Source organism: Tetrao urogallus (assembly GCF_951394365.1).
Source record: "Tetrao urogallus genome assembly, chromosome: 21".
Lineage (NCBI taxonomy): Eukaryota > Metazoa > Chordata > Aves > Galliformes > Phasianidae > Tetrao > Tetrao urogallus.
The window spans coordinates 5,500,320-5,521,203 of record NC_136834.1 but is presented as its reverse complement, the minus strand read 5'-3'; the positions used below and the strand labels follow the sequence as shown (position 1 = coordinate 5,521,203).

Below are 20,884 nucleotides of genomic sequence, written 5' to 3'. Positions count from 1 at the left end.
TCTGGGTGGCGTAGCCCCGCAGCACGCCCTGAGTGCAGGCAACCTGGTAGGCACGGAGAATGGAGAATGAGGTTGGCAAATCTGTGGACAATCAAATGGACAAATACATGTAATAATTTGGAAGTTTTCTTTACCTATCTTTGCTTTCATTCTGCTTCCTTTTACTCCCTGATTTGTCATGCATACACCCCGTACCTATTTAGCCGTGCAGCTAATTCTTTCTTACCCTCCCCTCCATAATTTAGAGTTACAATAATGGGGAAATCAGAAAGTCAAATGGATATTGTGGAAAAATCAACAAAATCTGGGAAGAAATCCTGGCGCTTCGTGGCCATCGGGCTGGCTGTCCTGCTGCTCCTCATGACTTGTTCTGCAGTCGCCCTGGTAATCCTATATGCCAGCAGCAGAGGTAAGTAACCCCTGAATAATTTTCCTTTTTCCCGTGCAAGCAACATTAAGGTCTTTTCTGCAGAGCCAAATGAAAACAAAAATACAGAGAGAAGGTGAGCTCACCTCTCTGAGGGAGTTGGAACTCACCGAGAGGGGATTGTGGCATTTTATTTCATTATTAAATTATAGAAAGTAAGATTTAAGTAATTCTGTGCATTTTGTTGAGTTTATCATCTGTTTGACAAAGGTAAAAAAAAATGCTGCACTATTATGGAGGGGAAGTATGGCTGTGTGTGTTTTTACATTTCCATATGTTGTAGCACAATAAGTGTCAGTGCACTGCTGGAGTTGGGGAGAGACTTCTTTAAAATTGCATCGTGCAATTTGAGCTCCAGGTGAAATGTGCTTCAGTGACTTCCATGAGAATGATCTGCCAGAAACCTGACAACAAGGTTTGATGTGCTCTGCCTGCATACAGTAATTGCAGAGCAGGGATACTCCGCATTTTGGGGGAGTAATAATTCAAGAGAAAAGCCTTTTTTTATTGTTTACTTTTTCACTGCCAGCAATTGAGTGTTATCAGCATTTGTTCCAATGCTGGATGAAATCCCTGAGCGTTTGGTATTCATAACACTCAGCAGTAGTTGTTCATTTTTATTCTGCTTAAGAGAGGAGGAAAAAACTCCCGTAAGCTAAGTCCTACAGCAGGCATTTCTGTATCAAAACACTGAGCTATGAAGAATTTTTGTTGCTTGGATGCATAAAAGATATGAGAAACCTGCTGCACACATTGCTTCTTGGGTTCAGGCAAATCAAAATTCAGGCATTATTAATATTTGTCCAGATATTGGCCTCACATCCAGGTCCATGAGAAGAAGCTGCATGCAAAGCCAGCGTAGGCATGTTAAAAAGAAAGCTTGTTTGTGGAAAAAGAATTCCAATATATAAATATTTTTCAGGCCTGTATCAGCAATTAAGCTTTCATTTGAAATGCTTCCCAGATTCAGTCATTCCCGAGGAGAACGTGAGTGCAAAATGATAGCAAAGCTGCAGTGCTGCTTGGCCTGTTGGCTATTTCGCTAATGGAAAATTAAGAGTTTTTTCTTCTTTTATCTCCATAAATCAAATAAACAAAAAAAAAAAAAAAAGAAAAAAAAAGAAAGAAGAAAAAAAAAGAATGGCTGAAGCTCAAGCAGCAGCAGTTCCACAGATCTAGAAGCTCTTTGGGGATTTTTGATATCTAGAGCAGCTTTCATGCTCATAAAACCTTGCCTAACTAAGCAAGAAAAAGTTTAGTAAGAATAGCAGAGTAATATTTGGGTGAGCAAAGAAAGGGAGGCAGACAAGTGAAGTGGTTCGTTTTTGAATCTGACTACAGCCTGTTCTCAATTACACCTTTCCATCACCACCTACACACCCATCCTGGCAGCCTTTTCATAGCTCTCTCTCAGCTATGTTCCACAAATATTTACCAACCTCCAAATCTCATCACTTGCTGCAGCACTTACAGTTTGAAGAACACTTCAACACATATTGTAGCTGTCAAGTCATAACCAATGGCTTCTCTGAACAGACATGAGTTGCAAATAATTTGCATTCTCATTTAATTGCCAGTCCTGACCACTCAAATCATCCATTTAATTGATACATTATTCACCTTCTGGCTCCCAGGTTTTTATGTTTCTCTCAGGTAAGATGGGCAAATATTTTCTTTCTGTTTGCATCCCTCCTGGTTGTCAGCAGTCCCACCTATTGCACAGGCTGCTAGAGCTGAGGGCCCAGTCCTGCACCTGATAGCATTTACAAACAAACAAAAAGAAACACAATCCTTGAAGTAAGGAGCACCTCGTTCTGGGATTGGATTTCCAAAAGCCATTCCGTGCCCCTTGCATTTCCTATGCTGTGAATAGAATAAATGTGCATTTAAATAATGGGTTTGTGAGAGCCTGCTGACTGTGAGCAGCATCTGAGCTCAGCACCAGCACAAAAAGAAGAGGTTGTGGCTGAGATCTGGCTCACATCCTGGACTGCTGATGGCTCCTCGTTCTTTAGCTCCATGAATGTTCATTAGTGAGGCATCCTAGTCAAAGGACGTGGAGAATGTAAAGAAGTGGCAGCTAACACAAAAGTCACTGTGAAATGACATTTGGGTGGCAAGACTCTGCTCTGTCCCAGTTCTGCTAAGATGGAGCTAAGTGAATGCAAGTGTGAATGTTGTCAGTGGGAGTGCCAGGCCATGCACTGGGCAGCAGAAGCGGCCATTATCCCATCTGCTGATCCCCACCTGAAATTCTGTCTGACATTGGCTGAAAGATGCATTTTATGTTTGTTTCCAGTTCTCTGAGGTTCAAGAAGTGCAGCATGCAAAGCCTCAAACAAGTGAGCAAAGACTCAACAAATACCTCCCTCACAAAGAGGTCATATCTCATACACAGTCAGGCTGGCTTGGTTCTTTGTCAGGAAAAATAAAACACACAAAAGAACCACTTTCTGAAGTAAATTGAGAGCCCCTCGCCAGCCATTTCTGATCATCTCTTTTTGTGGCAGAGTTTCAGAGCACTCAGTGTGCAACCAAGGTTTCAGAACAGATTTGGCTTCCCTGCTTATGCATCTCAGTTACATTTTCATGGTCACAAGTGCTTTTTGAATGAGGGGTTTGAATCCTGTTGAAAGCAGCTGGATTCCAGAAACCAAAGTAAAACACTGAGGTTGTATTAAAGGGAGAAATTTCTATTAAAAACAGGCTTCATCTGAGTCCTGTCCCAACCCTGAGAAATGGTGGAGGAAATACAGCACACTCAGTGCACTTCTCACCCTGACCAGTACTGCTTCTTAAGGAAAATTTCAGAATAGCTTTGAACTGTTGGCTTTTCCCTAGAAAGAAGTGTGTGCATGCACACATATATATGTATATATATATTTAACCTTCTCTGTGGAAGAGCCCATGGCTTTTAAATATATATTAGAGAGTTTAAGAAACTCCACCAATTGTGCTTGTTTCCCCTGGTTATTAAAAAATGCTGAAGCCCTCTACATGAAGCTTCATATCATTACACATATTTTGCTCATCCCATGTCCAGACACTGAACTATTACCAGCCATGCAGTTACTGTGATGCAGACCTACTCCCATGCAGCACAACTGCACTCTACTGAACCCTGAATGTTACATTCCCAATCACAGTGAGGCCTTTTTATGTTGCTTCCTCTGATGAACTTCAAAGCCCTCTTTCCTTCCCTACTGTTTTATTTCTATCTGAATTACTGTAATCTTGTTTGCTGTAATGTAAAACACGTGTTTTCATGGGAAGGAAGCTTTGAGCAACTTTTCTGCAAGCACCCCAGAGTAAGGATCAAGGAAGTTTATGATCAGATGCTGTTACAAAGTCAAGGTGTTGAGTTCTAGATTTTACATCAAGGCCCTCTATCACTGCCATCAGCCTCACAGCAGCACATTTAGCAGAGTGCACCAAGCAGGAAGAGCTGGGCGCTGCTCCAGCTCTGCTCATCCCTCACACGTTAGCAGTGCATTGGGCTTCTGCAGATTTTCTTCACTGGAGGAATTTCACAAACCGAGACAAGGTATTAAAAAAGAGAAAACTAAATTCCAAGAGTGATACTTTTCAGATTCTGCTGCAATGGGGATACAGATTCATTTCTTCACGTAATAGTGGCACATGTTTGTTTCTGGTTTGGGTTTTTTTCCTTCTTTTAGAAGCTCTTGCAAAACATTTCTATCACGGAGACAATGAGCAGGCGAGTTAAAACTCACTGCTGAGAATGCTGTTGTACTTCTTGCACAGAAGTGTTCCACACGTATCCACAGATAAGAGACGTGTTTGACATTGATATCTTTTACTGGCACTGAGTTGGTGGATGACTGGTAGTGACTTCCAACTAATTCTGTCTGCTCTCTTACTCCTTTCTCTACAGGCACTCAGTATGGTACCAATTCAGGCAATATATGTACCACACCTGGTTGTGTTACAGCAGGTAACGACTCTTATAATGGTGATTATTATAGAAGTGATGTTTTACAAGTGATCTGCCCAATCTGAATAAACAAGGCAGGCTTTAAGACTGGATCAGTATTAAAGGAATAGACCTATTTCTGTCAAAGGCAATAAGTATAGCTGTCCTCAGAAACAGCTGCAAGTGTAAACAGTGGGACCAAAAAAACCAAATCTGTTGTTACTTCTCCATTATGTATTTTCATGGTAAGGAAGCAGTACAGGAAGATTTCGATTATGGTCAGTGGTTCTCTAGCCTGAGCCACAATTACATGAATTGAGCAACATAATCTGTACCTATAAAGTATCGCAATTGACCAACATAATCTATACCTATAAAGTATCACATAAATCCCCTTAGAATTAATTCTGCTAAGGAGAATGGATTGTACACACAGAGCTATTCATTTCGAGCATCTACTGGTGTAACTCCATCACATGCAATTAAGAGAGGTAAGACCACAGCAGAAATGTTCAGTCACCCCCTGGAAACACTGACTTCATAGGCGGGTACCTCAGGTATAAGTCAGTGAGCTGTGGGAGAATTACCATATTGTCATTTATGAGCTCTCTCTGTAAAGCACTCCAATTGCAGTGCAGATGTCTGCTGTCAGACACTTATTTGTGTTTTTAAACAAAGAGTATGATCCTTTGAGTCATGGTACGTGAGCATAAGTCTTATCCATGTTAAGCAGCATGAGCAAGGTGCCTTCTTTCCAGGCATGTTGGTGGCAGTCTCTGGTAGTCCCAGAGATTACTGGGTAGTTTATGGAACTCAACTCTCTAATTTTGATATGTAGCTGCTAGAATCATTCAGAATATGGACACAACAGCTGATCCTTGCAAGGATTTCTACCAGTATGCTTGTGGAGGCTGGCTGAACCGGCATGTTATCCCAGAAACGAGCTCCAGATACAGCATTTTTGACATCCTGAGGGATGAGCTGGAGATCATCCTAAAAGGTAGGAATGAGGCTTCTCTATCCTTAGTTACACATTAGTGTTTAATTTCAGCCGCACTATTTATTGTGCATTACGGAGAGAAGTGTTGATTGTGATTGTGATTTTTTATCTCCAGTCCTTTAATCTCTCCATCCTTTACTACATCCATCTTGTCATAACATCCTCTTCTCACTAAAAATTGTTGGTGATTTGGTACTAACTTCAAAGGGAGATGGACAAGCTGCATGCATGTCCTTCCTGACACTGTTCTTTTGATAGCTCCTTTAAAGAGCACTCTAGTTTAACAGTAATGGAAGTCTGAGGTAACAAGTATTTTTCACAGCCCTCAATTCTCAGTGATTTCTATGAAAAGATCAAAGATCTCCAGGGCAAAAATCTCACGGCAATGGATCTTTCCCCAGGTGTGCTGGAGACTGCAGATCAAGGGGACAGAGAAGCGTTCCAGAAAGCTAAGATACTGTACAAGTCATGCATGAATGAGAGTGAGTCCCTTCTTGTTTTGTTCCTTTGCTCAATGCCAAATGTACAACCTGAATGAGGGTCCATATGATATCCATGGAATCGTGTAGCCTTGTGTGGAACATCATTCTTCAAATGATGATACAGTTGCCTTGGTATATGGCATGGGTGCTGCTTACCATCCTCAAACATGTAAAGCCTTTCCTTCTGTATGCAAAAAACTGCAATTCATTTCATTCTTTCCAAAGCCATTCAATCAAACTCATGCAGGAGACTGATGATTTCATGGTCTCTCTCGTTTTTTACAATGATAGACTCAGTTCCAGATTTAAACTGTAAGGAATATTTTCTATTTTTCTTCTTCCTCCATTCCTCCTCACCCTTCCTCCCAGCTCTCCAAAACCAAATAGTATTTTTTTCTCCTCTCTCAGGTCTGATAGAGCAGCGAGATTCATTGCCTCTGCTAGAGGTCTTAACAATGGTTGGAGATTGGCCAGTGGCTTCTGCAGACTGGAACAACACCAAAGGTAATACTGTGCCTGGAAGAGGCAGAATTATTTACTGCACTAAGGTGACAGCTGTCCTGCAGAGCCTGACTTTTCCTTACGAAGAAAAGATTAAAATGTAGGATGCAACACATACATATCTGTCCTGTTCAAATTGATACATTACTAAATAATGTCTGTTTTTCCTTTTATCTCCAAGAACCAAGCTGGAGCATGGAAGAGAAACTCTCCATAATGAACTCCAGATTTAACAAACGTGTCCTCATTGACATGTTTGTATGGAATGATGACCGGGATTCCAGCAGACATATCATCTATGTAAGAAAAATACTGCAAGGAATTATTTATGTGCCCCAGAATTATAACATGTTCTTATTTCCCCTACATATGGATCAGCTGTCCATGAAGTCAGTGTGTATACACAACTGGCAAAATTTATGTAATGGTTCAACTGTCAGATACGTCTCAAAGTTATTTTGGGAAACATTCCATGGTAGCTTTTTCTGCTACATCAATGGACCTTTGCTGATTTACAGCATTTAAAGGTTGAAAATGCTTGTGACTTGCAAAATGATTGTGAGGTGTATTATATAGCAAGATAATATTTCAAAAGTCAGTATGTGTATGTTCAGAGCTTGTTCATGCATTCTTATGCATGAAGTGTAGCCCACAAGTCAAGCAGCTTCTTTTCTAAGTAGCTTAAATGTATTTTTCTATCTCAATGGCTACTTAAAGACTTTCCTCAATAACCCACTCTAAGTATCCATCCTGTCACCATCTAGAAATTCAGAGACAGAAGTTGTACTTTCCATCTCACCTCAGTTTCTAGAGAGCTGAAGTTCTTGAATGTTTGGTAGAAGCTCCTTGTTGGCCATTCCAAACTGGATGGCATGTGCAGCATTTCAAGGATGTTGCCTTTCAAGGACACCTGTGGACAGCACCGGTTCCTGTTCATCACTAACTAAAGAAATGTATATGATCTCCTTCAGATTGACCAACCTAGTTTAGGAATGCCATCCAGAGATTACTACTTTAATGGGGGCAACTACCAAAGGGTAAGTACCCTTGTGATTTATTTACTATGTGCTACTAAAGTAACAGCATTAAGTATTCCTGTGTTTTGGAAAACTCAAACATACGAATCTTCACGTTACAGAGCAGATGATCACATTCACTGCTCCATTTTTCTCTACTTACACCAAAGTTTCACCAACTTTACAAAAGGACAGAACAAATGTCTAAATATCGAGATTCCTCAGAACTGGCGAATGCACACCGATCAGAAGAAAGTTATGTGAACAAAATACAACTGTATTTTATAACTTTTAACAGTTTCTAATTTTGAAGGATAACTTTCACTAAAATTGTGAACCTATGTTGCTTGTATCTTCTAAAACCACCTGCTCTGGTTGCTGTCATAGAAGGAACTGAAAATTTGGTTATCAATACGACCTAAAGTGACAATTCTTCTGTACTGAGCATGCAATACCACAAAATGACTCGTGTTCAAGACCAAAATATTCAAAAGCTCACATGTTCATTCAGGAAAAAAAAAACATAAATCAAGTTTTCCATGGAATAGCAAATCAATGTTAATTAATTAATTAATTAATATAATTACTCAGCTGGTAAGAATCTGCTGCCACTTCCTTCCTTCCCTCCTCATGTTCCCCAAAATTACATGGCAGTTCTGAGAGATTAAATCCTAGCTGCTCTTCTGCGTCAGGGCTCAGGGCAGAATTGTGAGGTTTCTGTAATTACTTATCAGGCTGTGTTTGCAACAGTTTACTAATTTATCAGTTTCCAAGCTCAACATAATGCTTGAGTACTTTTTAATTGTCAATTATGTCATACTGGAGTGAGGATTTGCAACATAACGTCGAACTCATTTTCCTAGCATGAAATGAAGGGAATAGAGAGAGAACGATCAGCATTTCAGACTCTTGTCTAGTGGCTGGAAAGACAGATTAAAAAAAAAATAAAAATAAAAAGAGAGAGACTAGCTTTCTTATGACTTCACTGCATTTGAATATATTTCCATATATTATATGGTCTAAAATACATTCCTGTGAAATTTTTATGCGACTGTTTTTCCACACCTTCTGGCCACCTTTATAAACTGCCAACTTCTGTTCATCTGTCTCATAATAACAACACATAATCTGCACATGGCTGTGTTGGGAACAACAAAGAGCTGCTCGAAGTTTGCTGGGAGCTGCTGGAACCAGGATTCTGTTCTACAAGTTCAACGTAGTAGCAGTTACATTAAAAGGGACATTTATGCATCCCTGCTCAAAAATCAGACTCGGAAGAGCTCGTAGGGGGTAGAAAATCGGGCACAGTACACGGATTATCTTTACTTAGCAAAAGAAAACCCAAAAGCATTTAAAATAACTAAATAAGAAGGGCTGTGTTTTTAATTTTTATGAGTAAAGAGGAGAGACAACCCCTTTTTATTTGCTATTTAACAGCTCACTTCCCACAAACAATGAACCAAACTGATGACCCAAACTCCCCCTCTGCGTTGTCCAGCATCTTTTGGCACAACTCTTACTGAGGCTGTGGGAGTCCAGCCTGATTAAGGCCTCAGCATTCAGCCTAAAAACACAAACCATTATCATGTAAGTGCCCGGACTCGATTTCAAAACAGCTATTTTATTTATCTGGTTTCCAAGGTCTACGGAGGAAGAAAAGTATGCAATAATGGGTAATATTAAGCTTTTTTGTATCATAGGTCTGTACTCAGCAACCAGATATCTTTTCAAGGCCCGTTCTGAGGCGTAACTCAGAGCCATAGCTTCCTCTTACAAATAAAGCAAAGGTATCACAGGGACCCATCCCAGAGAGCTTTTCTTTCAGTCTGTGAAAACAGAGTTTAGAGGATTTATGGTATTAATTTCAGAGAACTTAAACCCTTCACGTTTACCCCGCTATTTTGGCGAGTAGGAATCACTCCCATAGTGCAACTCAAAGCACAGAGCTTTCTTTTTGCTCTGGTTGAAATTCTAACCCCAAACTCCAGTTAGCTTGCTTAGGGATGCAAAAAATATTGCTTTTGTTATGTATTTTGAGACTGGGAACTGCACTGCAAAGTATTACGGGATGAACTCATAAGGATTGCAGCAATATCTGTTACAGTAAGGAAAAAGAAAAATGACAATAAAATTAGAAATGGACTGTAGAAGCTGTGCCATTGAGCCCAACATTATCACAGCAGACTGTAAAAGCTAAAATAAAAATAATTTGCTTAATGACAAATGACAGCAAACCTTTCCATAATGACCCTACGCACACATACAATTTCTTCTGTGCAGGTAAGGGAAGCTTACCTGCAGTTCATGATCACTATTGCTAAGATGATCCGAGAAGACATGAATATATCCAAAGACGATTTGTTTGTCCAAGAGGAGATGGCAAAGGTTATGGAGCTTGAAACAGATATTGCAAATGTGAGTACAGCAATGAAGAACCTCTCTGGATGTTTGGGTAGAAGGAAGAGTCATAATTTTCAGCAGTTTGATGCAGTAAAAACTCATGGCCAAAGAAAAAAGAAAGTAGGGGGGTGAGGAGAGAAGGAAGCTTTCTGTGCCGTGAGCAGCCCAGAAATCAGAGCCTCTGTGTGTATAATTATCTCTACTGCATGCACTGCTATCATGTCTGCTCTAGCCCTAGCCATACTGGTTTTTTTGGAAGTCTCCTAAATCAAAATGCTTCATGTTCTGCTAAATGCACGTCGTGATAACCCCAGGATTAGCTCCCTTGCATCATTAGTTTGCGTTTTTTGGGGTGCAGTAGACTTATAAAAGCTTGGTTGTCCATTCTGAGAAAGATGAAGAGAATCTCTTGCTTCAAAAGATTAATGAAGCATTATTGATTTAGAGGTGTCTGAGTTGTTGTACTGAAACGTAGAAAGCAACACTGGACGCCAACTCTGCTCTCGTTTCTCCCCCACAAAAAAACCCAAACCTGTTTTTATTCTCAGTGATGTTTACATGTTTATGTGTGCACACACATTCCTGTGACTTCAGCCATTGGCGTCTGTGTCAGTTGATCATGGTAATAACTTTGTGAATGTCTTCAGGCAACTACCCCAGCAGAAGAAAGGCATGATGTAACCTTGTTATACAACAAAATGACCTTAAAAGAGCTACAGGAAAAGTTTGCGTTGAACGTAAGTGTTCTCTAGTGACTGTTGCTTCTACTACCAACACTAGAACATTCAGAGGCATAGAAAATGTGGACAGTTACTAAGGCACTTAACACCACAAGTATGTGTCTCCTTTCTTCCTAGGAATTTAACTGGACCTTCTTCATCCAGGGTGTCATGTCTTCAGTAAGTGTTCAGGTTGACCCAGAAGAAGAAGTTGTTGTATATGGCATGCCATACTTGCAAGAGCTGAAAGCAATTATTTCCAAGTACTCAGCAAGGTAAAAAAAAAAAAAGTTTGAAACAATTCTGTGACAAGTCACAGAAATACTGTGGAAACAAATTATTGGGCCCGCTTGCTAGTTCTCCTAGTTCTCTTAGAAAAGAGAATCACACAGCATCACTGTTCTCCTCTGACAGTCTGCACTAATGTTACTTTTTCTAAGGGATTAAAGTCAGCTTTGCTTTCCACACAGCACCATCCAGAACTACCTCATTTGGCGACTGGTAATCGATCGAGTCAGCAGCCTGAGTCGGCGCTTCAAGGATGCTCGGGCCAGCTACAGGAAGGTATCTCCTCTCTGCCAGTACCAAGCTCTGCAGTCTCTTTAGGAGAAGAGTCCCCCATTCACCAAGTCAACACAGAGACATTGTTAGAGCACGTAATCACAAAACAAAGTTGAAGGAACAAGAGAAACTTTTGTCATAAGTTAGCTTTCTCATTAGGCAGCAGTTTGGCAGAGGATTTTTAATAAAAGACGCGTTGGCAGAATTGATCCTGTGGTGTTTTATATTCTAGGCACTTTATGGGACAACACTGGAAGAAGCCCGCTGGAGAGAATGCGTGAGTTATGTCAACAACAACATGGAGAACGCAGTAGGAGCAATGTATGTCAGGGAGACATTTGCTGGTGAGAGCAAGAGGATGGTATGTAGTTTCCCCTTTGTACTATTGTACCTCCAGTGTCCACAGTGAGCATTCCCCTCCATCTGATCTCCCAGCCTATTTTATCTGGTAAAGATACCCACCAGCCATGAGTCAGGAAGCATAAGAACTCACTTGTGATTCTCTTTTAAATGCCAGGTACAAAACACAGAATTCTGGGGAAATCAGTTTTCAATAGGAAACCCTTCATCACCTTAACTGTGTTTGGGAAAAAATAGCATGTAAATAATTCATTTTTTAACTGCCTCTCTTTTAGGTCCAAGATTTAATAGATAAGATTCGTGAAGTGTTCATTGAGACCTTAGATGAGTTACAGTGGATGGATGAGGCATCTAAAGCAAAAGCTCGTGAGAAGGTCAGAGAGAACATGAAACTTCAATATTCTTTCATGAGTATGAAATCTTTGGAATATTGTAGCGTTAGTCTCCAAATGAGGAAAGTTTAATGTCCATTATCCTGTTATTTATTATCCATCCTATGAAACATTTTCCTTTTTTTATCCCTTATTAGCTCACATACATTTTTATTTCCCTTAATGCATCTTGTGAACCACATTATAAGTGAGAAGATGACACCCATCAACTATACAACAACTGAATACAATGCAATTCCCCAAAGGAAAGTTTTCACTGACTTTAGAACTATTGGCACAGTTGCCAAAGAAAAAGAAGTTAAGCTGAATCTTGTTAAATAGTGCTGTAAGGTCTGCAAGTTTACCACAGTGATTGGCCACACTTGGAGAGGAGAAGACGACTGTATGTCTGTTGGGGTTTTTTTGTTTGCTTGTTTGAAGTCTCACCAGGCAATAGGATGTTTTCAGCTACTGGCATCCCAGTTCTCACAAACAGGTGTGCAATAACAAAAATGAATTTGAATCAAAAAAGGAAAGGTTAAACTCTTTTCTTCTAGGCGTTGGCAATTAAAGAACAGATTGGCTACCCAGATTATATTTTGGAAGACCAAAATGAAAAGCTAGATCAAGAATATGCCAATGTAAGTACACTGTATGTACCTCAGTAAGTACCTCACCTCTGTATAAAAGCCTACACTTATTCTCTTGCCACACTGAGTACTTACACCTAAAGTAGCTATCATTTCCAAGTGACTGGAAAGCATCTAAACTTGATTGTATGGAACATTTTGGAAATTAGCTCTTTGCATGCATTTATAAGTGATACTTTTTAATCAAAATATTTTAGAAGCTGCATTCAGTGGCACAAAGAATTCCTCATTCAGCACATCTTACCAATACCAAGATATCTTTCTTCAGCTAAACTTCAGTGAACACAATTACTTTGAGAACATCCTAGAAAATCTGAGAGCTGGAGCCCAAAAGAGCTTGAAAAAACTTCGAGAAAGAGTTGACCAAGACATGTAAGTTTCAAGGGACGTGTACATGTCAGGTACATAACCTTAAGTCCCGAATTAGTGGTGTCACAAGTACTGTGTCAAGATAATGGTAGATAGAGCAATCAGGGCACCACGTGACACTGAGAGGACAAAAGATGTGGGAAGAGCAACATCTTAGGCTGATGCTGCTAAACACTTGCCAAGAGGCCATGGCTTCAGACTGCTTTGAAGTGGGCTGACCAGAAGTGTATGTCAGGTAGAAGAGAAGGAGGGGGGATGGAAGGGGAGAAATACAAAGAATAAAAGGTTGTCAAGTTATGGGTAAAATTTTCCAAAAGAAGCTTATTTCAAACAAGAATTACTTCTCTAAGTTAATACTCATTATCCATGAAACAGTGGACTCCAACTGCAGACATTTGTATATCTGATTCCCAATTTGCAATGACTGTGATTATTCGGTTTTAATTAAAATTTTTCAACAGACAAGTTGGGTCCTAACTTCTAACTGCAGCAACTACCTTTGCTGCTCAGAATGTCTTCTAAATGTTAATTTTCTTATGAATGTAATACTTCATTTCCTCTTAAGCTCAGATAGTGTTGAAGTGACCTGGGAAACAGCCACCACATTCCACCCAGTGTCACTGTTCAACATTCAAGAGCAAATGTGTTTCTCACTTTAATTTGTATTCTTCTGGATGAAAGATGCCAATAAGTGAGACATCATCTATTTCCTATTATGAGTATTTCTTTACAACTGCATTCAGTGGCACCCTTCTTCCCATCTCAATTCTTTAAATGCAATCTACATTTGTGAATAAGAGTAATTCAGTAAAAAGAATGTTTAAAATATTCATGAATTTGTGTGCAATGTTTCTTTTCAGATGGATAATTGGAGCTGCAGTGGTCAATGCATTCTACTCTCCCAATCGGAACCAGATAGGTAGGTTAATACCAATTTTAAACAGTTGTTAACCAGTTATTGCTTCAGAAGTGTGCAAGGAGGCAAACCTGCCTGAGCCTTTGTGGAAGCTGAGGGCAAGGTAGGCAGACTGTTCTCTTCAAACAGCAGCTTTGTTGATGAATATTCAACTCCCCACCCCCCTACTTGGCAGGCATAGTTCATATACTGTAATTGGAACAGCCTTATGTTTGAAAGCCTGAGACAGTAACTGCTACTATACAAGTGCCAGCTTCAGCGACCAGGGAACGCTCAGAGTGTGTTCTGGGCTGTTTCTACTCATGTTTCCACATTCCTGATAAACATAAGGGCAGCCTTCCAGTTTGCTCTCTGTGCAGATGGTACAGAAATAATTTTGCTGAGAGGTAAACTACATTAAAGAAACCAGCCTCTGCTTACAGGAGGTTAGAGCTGACATATTTTGCTGAGTTGCTAGCCTGATCCCTCTTGCTCTTAGTAGCCAAGATCTCAAATGTAAGAAGACATGATGAACGTGTCTGGTTCCACATATTCCCATTTCTGAGCTCATGCAGGTGGCCAGAAGTTCACATTAAACCTAGAGATACTGTAGAGTCCTTGCTGAACTCTGAGGACCTCAAACAGGAGAGGAACCAAATCATTTCTACTCCGTAGAGTTTTTTGCACTCCAGAGCAACAAGAGTATCACTATGTTAAGTAGTGCCCAATATGGTAAGAGAAAAACATGTGCCTTTTTTGACCAGACAGGAACTATATCCTCAGAGCATCAAGCTAAAACCACAGCCCAAGGGCAGATTTATATAATATTTTCCTAAAGGCAGGGACATCCAAAGCACCCATGATGTGACCCTTTAGCTTCATCAGAAAGAATTATTTCCCACTTCTGCAGCTTCCATTTACTTCTGTATTGTAGGTACAGCAAGGCTATGAGTGATCCTTCAGCCTCAGTAGCACTCCTCCTGTAGCTTGCTAATAGATGCCATCATAGTGCTGCACGTGTGTTCACCATCAGACTCTTGCCACATCGTCCCTATTTACTGACACTGCTTTCATACTCACTGTTATCAGCTGTGAGCTGGCTTTCCCAGAAGTGAAATCTGGTCTTAATGAACAAAGTGTCTAATTATGGTATTTCAATTATTAGCAAATATCTCAGTAGAATTAAGTGCTTTCAGTCTTAATTCTTCTAGAAGCATGTACATCTCTCATTTTTCATGGGAAGAAAACTAAATCCTATCGCTTCTATATAAGGCTTTTTTCAGAGAGACTGAAGAAGGATGGACCTCCTGCTGCCCTCCCACGATGATATGGGGGTGCACGTGGAGGTCTGAAGCAGTTACTGCTCTGCATGTTTTACATGCTGAGTGTTTTTGGTGATAATCAGCATACGATTGCTCACCTTTCTGCACCCAAAATAAAGCAATAAAACATCCATTAGTTCCCCTATAAAATGGCTTTAAAACACAAACTGTACCCATCTCCAGGAGACAGTTACTAAACTTCCTGTTCTTCACTCACTGCATTATATGTTGTAGATCAAATGAGGCTAAAGCTGAAATGCAAATGATGCTTGGTTCTCAGAAGAAATACTGTAATTGCAGATGTGCTAAATTAAACCTTTATTAACTTGTCATTCCCCATTTGTACAGAGGGAAGCAAATTCACAGGAGGAGGCACAATGTGTTTCTAATCGTTTCATATTTTAGATGCTCTCCTGACCTTTTAACCAAATAACCACGGCGTTTGCCAAGCATGCAGCAATAAAGCCATCTAGCTCCAGTTCCTCCCTCTCTGTTCCTCTTTGCAGTTTTTCCTGCTGGGATTCTACAGCCTCCATTCTTCAGCAAACACCAACCACAAGCCCTGAACTTCGGAGGGATTGGGATGGTTATTGGGCATGAAATTACCCACGGCTTTGACGACAATGGTGAGAAGATAACTCAGAAAGAATTCTTCTTTCAGTTGCATTCATTACATTGTAAGAAATTAAAATTATACACTTGGGTGACTGAAGTATCCATGCACAAGTGTGCACACACCTGCTAAGTTAATTACCTGGGAGCAATACTTGCACACTATGAGCATTCTCTTGAACAGTTTACACCGAACTTAAAGGCCACTCAAGGTGTAAGAAGGTTTTTAAAACAAATTGAGTCAATGGCAATTCTCAGGAAAACCTGTTGCTTCTGCAGCATCAGATTTGGAAGTACTATCAGTACAAGCAGCTATGCTGGCTTCTAAAGTGAAATGAAATCTGTGCACTACGTTCTTCCTTCATTCCTTCTTTGTGCTAAAAGAGCAGCTAGCACTGTCCTGAAATACAGGAATCGTTTTTCTCCCTGTGTGAACTTATGAAATAAATGTACTTTATTATCTTTCTATAATGCGGCATAAAACAGTTTTGAATAAAGTCCCACTTCTGATACTGTAAGCCAGTAACGTATTGAATTTCTCACACAGGTAGGAATTTTGATAAAGATGGAAATATGTTTGACTGGTGGAGCAATTTCTCAGCTATGCATTTCAAGGAGCAGTCTCGCTGCATGGTCCACCAGTATGGGAACTACACGTGGGAGCTGGCTGGAGGACAAAATGTAAGTGCAGCTGCCAGGAACAGCCACATATAGGATCTTTTGTTTAGGACATTTAGGGGAAACAGGCCGATGCAGGTTTGACAACAGCCATCTCGAGCACTTGGTTCAAATTCAGTAACAGAGTGTCTAGAGAAAAGAATTCAGCAGTGCCCACTCCTACTTTTAGATTTACTTCTCTTCTAAAGCCTGCCTTCAATAAACCAATCAAAAGGGCAAATTTCTATCCAAAATGTAAAATAACAATTACTGCGGAAAAAGAAAAAAAAAAGCATTTCTCATTTACACGCTCTCCTTCTTTGTCCTAGCACAAAGTCACTGCTGCCTTCTGTTCCACAGACGGTCAGCTGTGCTTCAGCTTGTGGTTCTTTGGTTACTGATATTACTGACTATAGTAGAGTAAATGAGTGATTGTTCTTTTACAGGTCAGTGGAATAAGCACATTAGGAGAAAATATTGCAGATAATGGAGGAGTCCGACAGGCTTATAAGGTAAATTTCAGATACACTCTGCGTGATTTTTACCTGATATTCAGCAATTCAGGATGCTTTTTATAGCATAAAAAAACTGACAACTAACATGTTATTACATAAAGTTCTAGCTTAGCTATATATCTGTAAGTTTATGTCCCAATAGACCCAAATCCAAGGTAGGATTGCTGGCATTCTTGCACCCAGAAGAGCACAGTTACACTCTGATTCTACATAATGCTTGGTGCTGCATTCATCAGTTTCAGGTAAACAAGGGCCATGTTCATAAATAGGCACAATGTTACACAAGAAAAAGCACTCTCAATTTTCTAAAGCTCGTAATTCTGAAAATGGCAGCTACAACCACAAGCAGCTTATCACATGGCAGCAGGCTCTAATTTCAAAGCAGTGCAGCTTTGTGATATTAGGAAACAGAGCAATGTGGTCTTTTCAAGTTTTTCTCTCACACTTTTCATCTTTGATCTCAAAAGTGACGTCAGGTAAGACAAGAAAAGATCACATAGATGCTCCATCTCCTCCTCAAAAGGAATACAGATCACATCTACCAGAACACCTGTCTCTAAACACTTAGCTCCTTTTGTTGCTTGCTTTGTCTTATGAGCTTTAGGAAATAACACAAAGAAGTTTCTTCTACCTTGATGCTGTGTCTTTTTTGTAGTAAGCAAAAAAAAAACCAAAAAACCAAGATAATTTCAGAACTCTTCTTTCCATAGTAAAAAGGCTGCTTCAACTAATCAATTATGTTCAAAATAAGAGAAATGCAACTGTATTTCAGAGCACTGCCTCTGTGCTGCAGCTGAAAGGTGTTTAGCATGCTGCTCTCTGTTAAAAACACCCCTGCATATCGTCCTATTTCAACAGGGAAGACAGCTTCTATCCTCAGGGAAGTCCAGTATCTGTAATCCTCCAGGTTTACAAACCACTGTTATGAATAGGAACTCAGTATTTATTGGCACAAAGGTTCTTTCCATGTGGAGCTCAAGCGTGAGCATGGAATGTTCTTTTCTAAGAATAATCCCAGCAGATGTCAGGCTAAAACTTCTCTCCAGTTGTAATATGGTAACAGTTAAGGGTGTTTATAGAAGAACATCCTGAATTTTCAGAAATCTAAACTGGAAAGTCTGAATCTGAGGAATACCATTAAAATTAATTACTTCACTAATGTGAATACATATGTGATTCTGAGATGTATTGCTCATGTGGAAGAGCAGCGTGGTGTGACACGTCCTGTATACAGGATCTGCTGAGGCTCTGTGCTGCTGAATGCATTTGAACCCCCCAGTTCTACCTTTTGTATTTTGTGTGCTTTGGGACTATCTCAGCAACCACAAGAATAAGGTGATAGAACATTTGAAATTAATCAGCATGAGGACACATTAACTTGTCTCCATTATGTCAATATACCTAAAAAAAGAAAATTGGCCAATTAATGTGTAACAATAAGAGGTAATGGATTTAACATCGAGCAAGATTATTATCTGCTGTTTTATAAGCAGTTACCTGAAGACACAGAAATCATCAGCACAGAAGATAGAGAAGATTTATGCTTCTTCTCTAGATACAAAAAATCCTACAGAAAAAGTAATGTAAAAGCTGATGATTTCACCTAAAACTGCAGTCACGTTCTGTCTCTGTTGCCTTACTGAGCTAGTATGTATTTCCAGCTACACTTGAGCTGAAACTACCTGCCACATGGTGCCATGCTTGCTTGCCGGTCCATCGTGGCAGGTCCTACCTTTGGGTAAAACAATCAGGAATTCCCAATGGATCTCCAAGTGTTAAGAATGAACACAGTTCTTGCTATGGAGGTCCATTCGCCTAACAACTGCAAACCTAAAACTCCACTTCCACGTAAGAAAATGGTATTTTTTCCCCAGTTTATGATCAGTTTTCAGTTCAAAGATTTCTCCAAAGATGACTGCAAATTATCTTCATGTGTTTAATCAGAATACCCACAATGACTTTTTTTTTCCATAAAATTTGCCGTACTATTTGTATCAGAAAGACAAAAATTAGGAAAACAGAACAGAGAACATATTGAGTTCACACACAATTCTGATTGCAATCTCTCACTTCAGCATAGCATTCAGAACACCTATTATGTACGAATAGGCCATCCTGTTGCTTCACTGAATTGAATCCATAATTTCTAGGCTTATTTAAAATGGCTGGAACAGGAAGGGAAGGAACCAAAGTTGCCTGGACTGAATCTGTCCCACAAGCAGCTTTTCTTCCTCAACTTTGCCCAGGTAAGAACACTCAGAAACCCACAGACACGCCTGAAGTTTACAGAAAACACCAGTTCCACTTATAAAGTGATTCACACTGGCTGCACACATATTCAGACTACAGATGTTGCTACTGACTCCACTTATTTCCTATTTTTCTTTCTCCCTTTTTTGCAATGCAGAAACAGTAAATTTGCCGAGTTCAATTTCACCCTACCACCTGGATAAGAAATTCTCACGTGTTTTCAGTCGTAGGTTGACAAATGTTTGACATTAGGAGACCTAACACTGTGCATCCTGGACTGCCTGCCTTAAGCCCATTCCTTTGAGGAAACACATAGGTGGCGTTAATCGAGAGCTAGTTTACCTATCCCAAAGATACAGACAAAACTAAAACTAATTAGAGAAAACAATTGTGTCTATTCTGCTCCCTCTCTAAAACACACTCCTATTGTATTTGATATTGTAACAAATAGGGTCACCTCTCAGGAACTTTGGAAAAAGGGAACAAAGTGCCCCAATTGCATTTCCTTTAATGCTGATCCGCTAATTATTAATTCTCCTTATGTAGGTCTGGTGTGGTTCCTACAGACCAGAATATGCCAGCCAGTCAATAAAGACAGATGTTCACAGCCCTCTGAAATACAGGTGGGTTTACTTACGTGGTTCAATCCTTTGCACCAGTGAAGCGCAGAGCCAGAGAGCAGTGCAGGGCTGGCAGCTACATGCTAACAGACAAGATAAATTCAGGCCAGCATAGAAGTTCTCCCCCTGTAGGACACTGCTGAAGAGTGCCCTCCTTTACTTAGTCTGAATTTGCCAATCTATAGAGAATGTTTGTTCAAGCTTTTCAGTAGTTATGTCAGCTTTGTTCTTCTTGCAGAGTTAAAGTGCGTGGTGCTCTGAGATGTAACTGAGTTCCCTGACTCAATCACATCATGAACATAGTTTTCTGTTTTCCAGAGCAATTATCTCCATGCACTGTTCCACGCAAATAAGTTTCTTCTCTTTGTTCAGGGTGATGGGATCTTTGCAGAACTTTGAAGCCTTCTCAGAGGTGTTTCACTGTAAAAAAGGCACTGCAATGCATCCAGCAGACAAATGCAGAGTGTGGTAACCAAAGGACTACTGGCAAGAATGACATACATTGGTGACACAATGAACAATTCTTGCCAACTATGTGCCTGATGTTTTCCCACTCAGTCACAGCCAAGGCTAATGGTGCAGCTACTGTAGTGAGAATCAAGGAAACTGCAGCACTCGAGCTTTTCTGGTTCCACTGGGAAGTATGCAAGCATCTCAGTGACTGCTGGGCTGTGCTGAACAGTGTGCTCTGGAACAGAAACGACTGTTGGAAATGACATCCTGACTGTTACTAAGATACCACATCAGGGCTACAAAGACTAATTCTTAAAATAAACAAACAAAAACAACCCAACAAACCAACACGCAACTGCACATCTATTTTTCAGAAAGCAGCAATGATTTTAATACATCTTACAATGACACCTGAGACTCAGCAAACCTGTTTGAGGTGTTTCACAGGACTGTTTTGTAGTATTCTGATTCAGTTTCTAGTGCTTTCTTCCCAAATTCAGGTTAAATCTAGTTTAAATTCTCATGTTGTCTGTCTACTTGCACTTTGATTACTGCTTTGATGTAAGAGATTGCTGTTTGTTTTCATTACCACGTGAGCTGTATGTTCACTGCTGCTGACTTCATGCAAAGCTGTACTCTTCTACTGCACTTGAGTTCTGCTCCAAAGAGCACCTTAAAGTGAGTATTGCCAGACAGAAAGTCACACTTAGAGGAATACAAATTCTGTTGTTATAGATAAAACTATGGGGTCTCTTCCTTTAGAGATGTAT

General features: G+C 40.0%; 1 protein-coding gene across 1 annotated transcript; it reads left to right on the top strand.

Annotated features, from left to right (window-relative positions):
- Nucleotides 1-59: 59 nt before the first annotated feature.
- MMEL1 (membrane metalloendopeptidase like 1) lies at nucleotides 60-20,133 on the top strand (the record flags this gene model as incomplete). Its single annotated transcript, XM_079545591.1, has 23 exons — nucleotides 60-109; nucleotides 246-409; nucleotides 4,323-4,382; nucleotides 5,200-5,361; nucleotides 5,763-5,843; nucleotides 6,252-6,347; nucleotides 6,526-6,644; nucleotides 7,316-7,381; nucleotides 9,641-9,775; nucleotides 10,408-10,497; nucleotides 10,618-10,754; nucleotides 10,950-11,043; nucleotides 11,273-11,401; nucleotides 11,676-11,774; nucleotides 12,329-12,412; nucleotides 12,690-12,793; nucleotides 13,651-13,709; nucleotides 15,514-15,633; nucleotides 16,167-16,300; nucleotides 16,723-16,788; nucleotides 18,942-19,037; nucleotides 19,588-19,664; nucleotides 20,034-20,133. The coding sequence occupies 23 exons, from the start codon at nucleotides 60-62 to the stop codon at nucleotides 20,131-20,133; spliced, it is 2,322 nt and encodes a 773-aa protein (XP_079401717.1).
- Nucleotides 20,134-20,884: the final 751 nt, after the last annotated feature.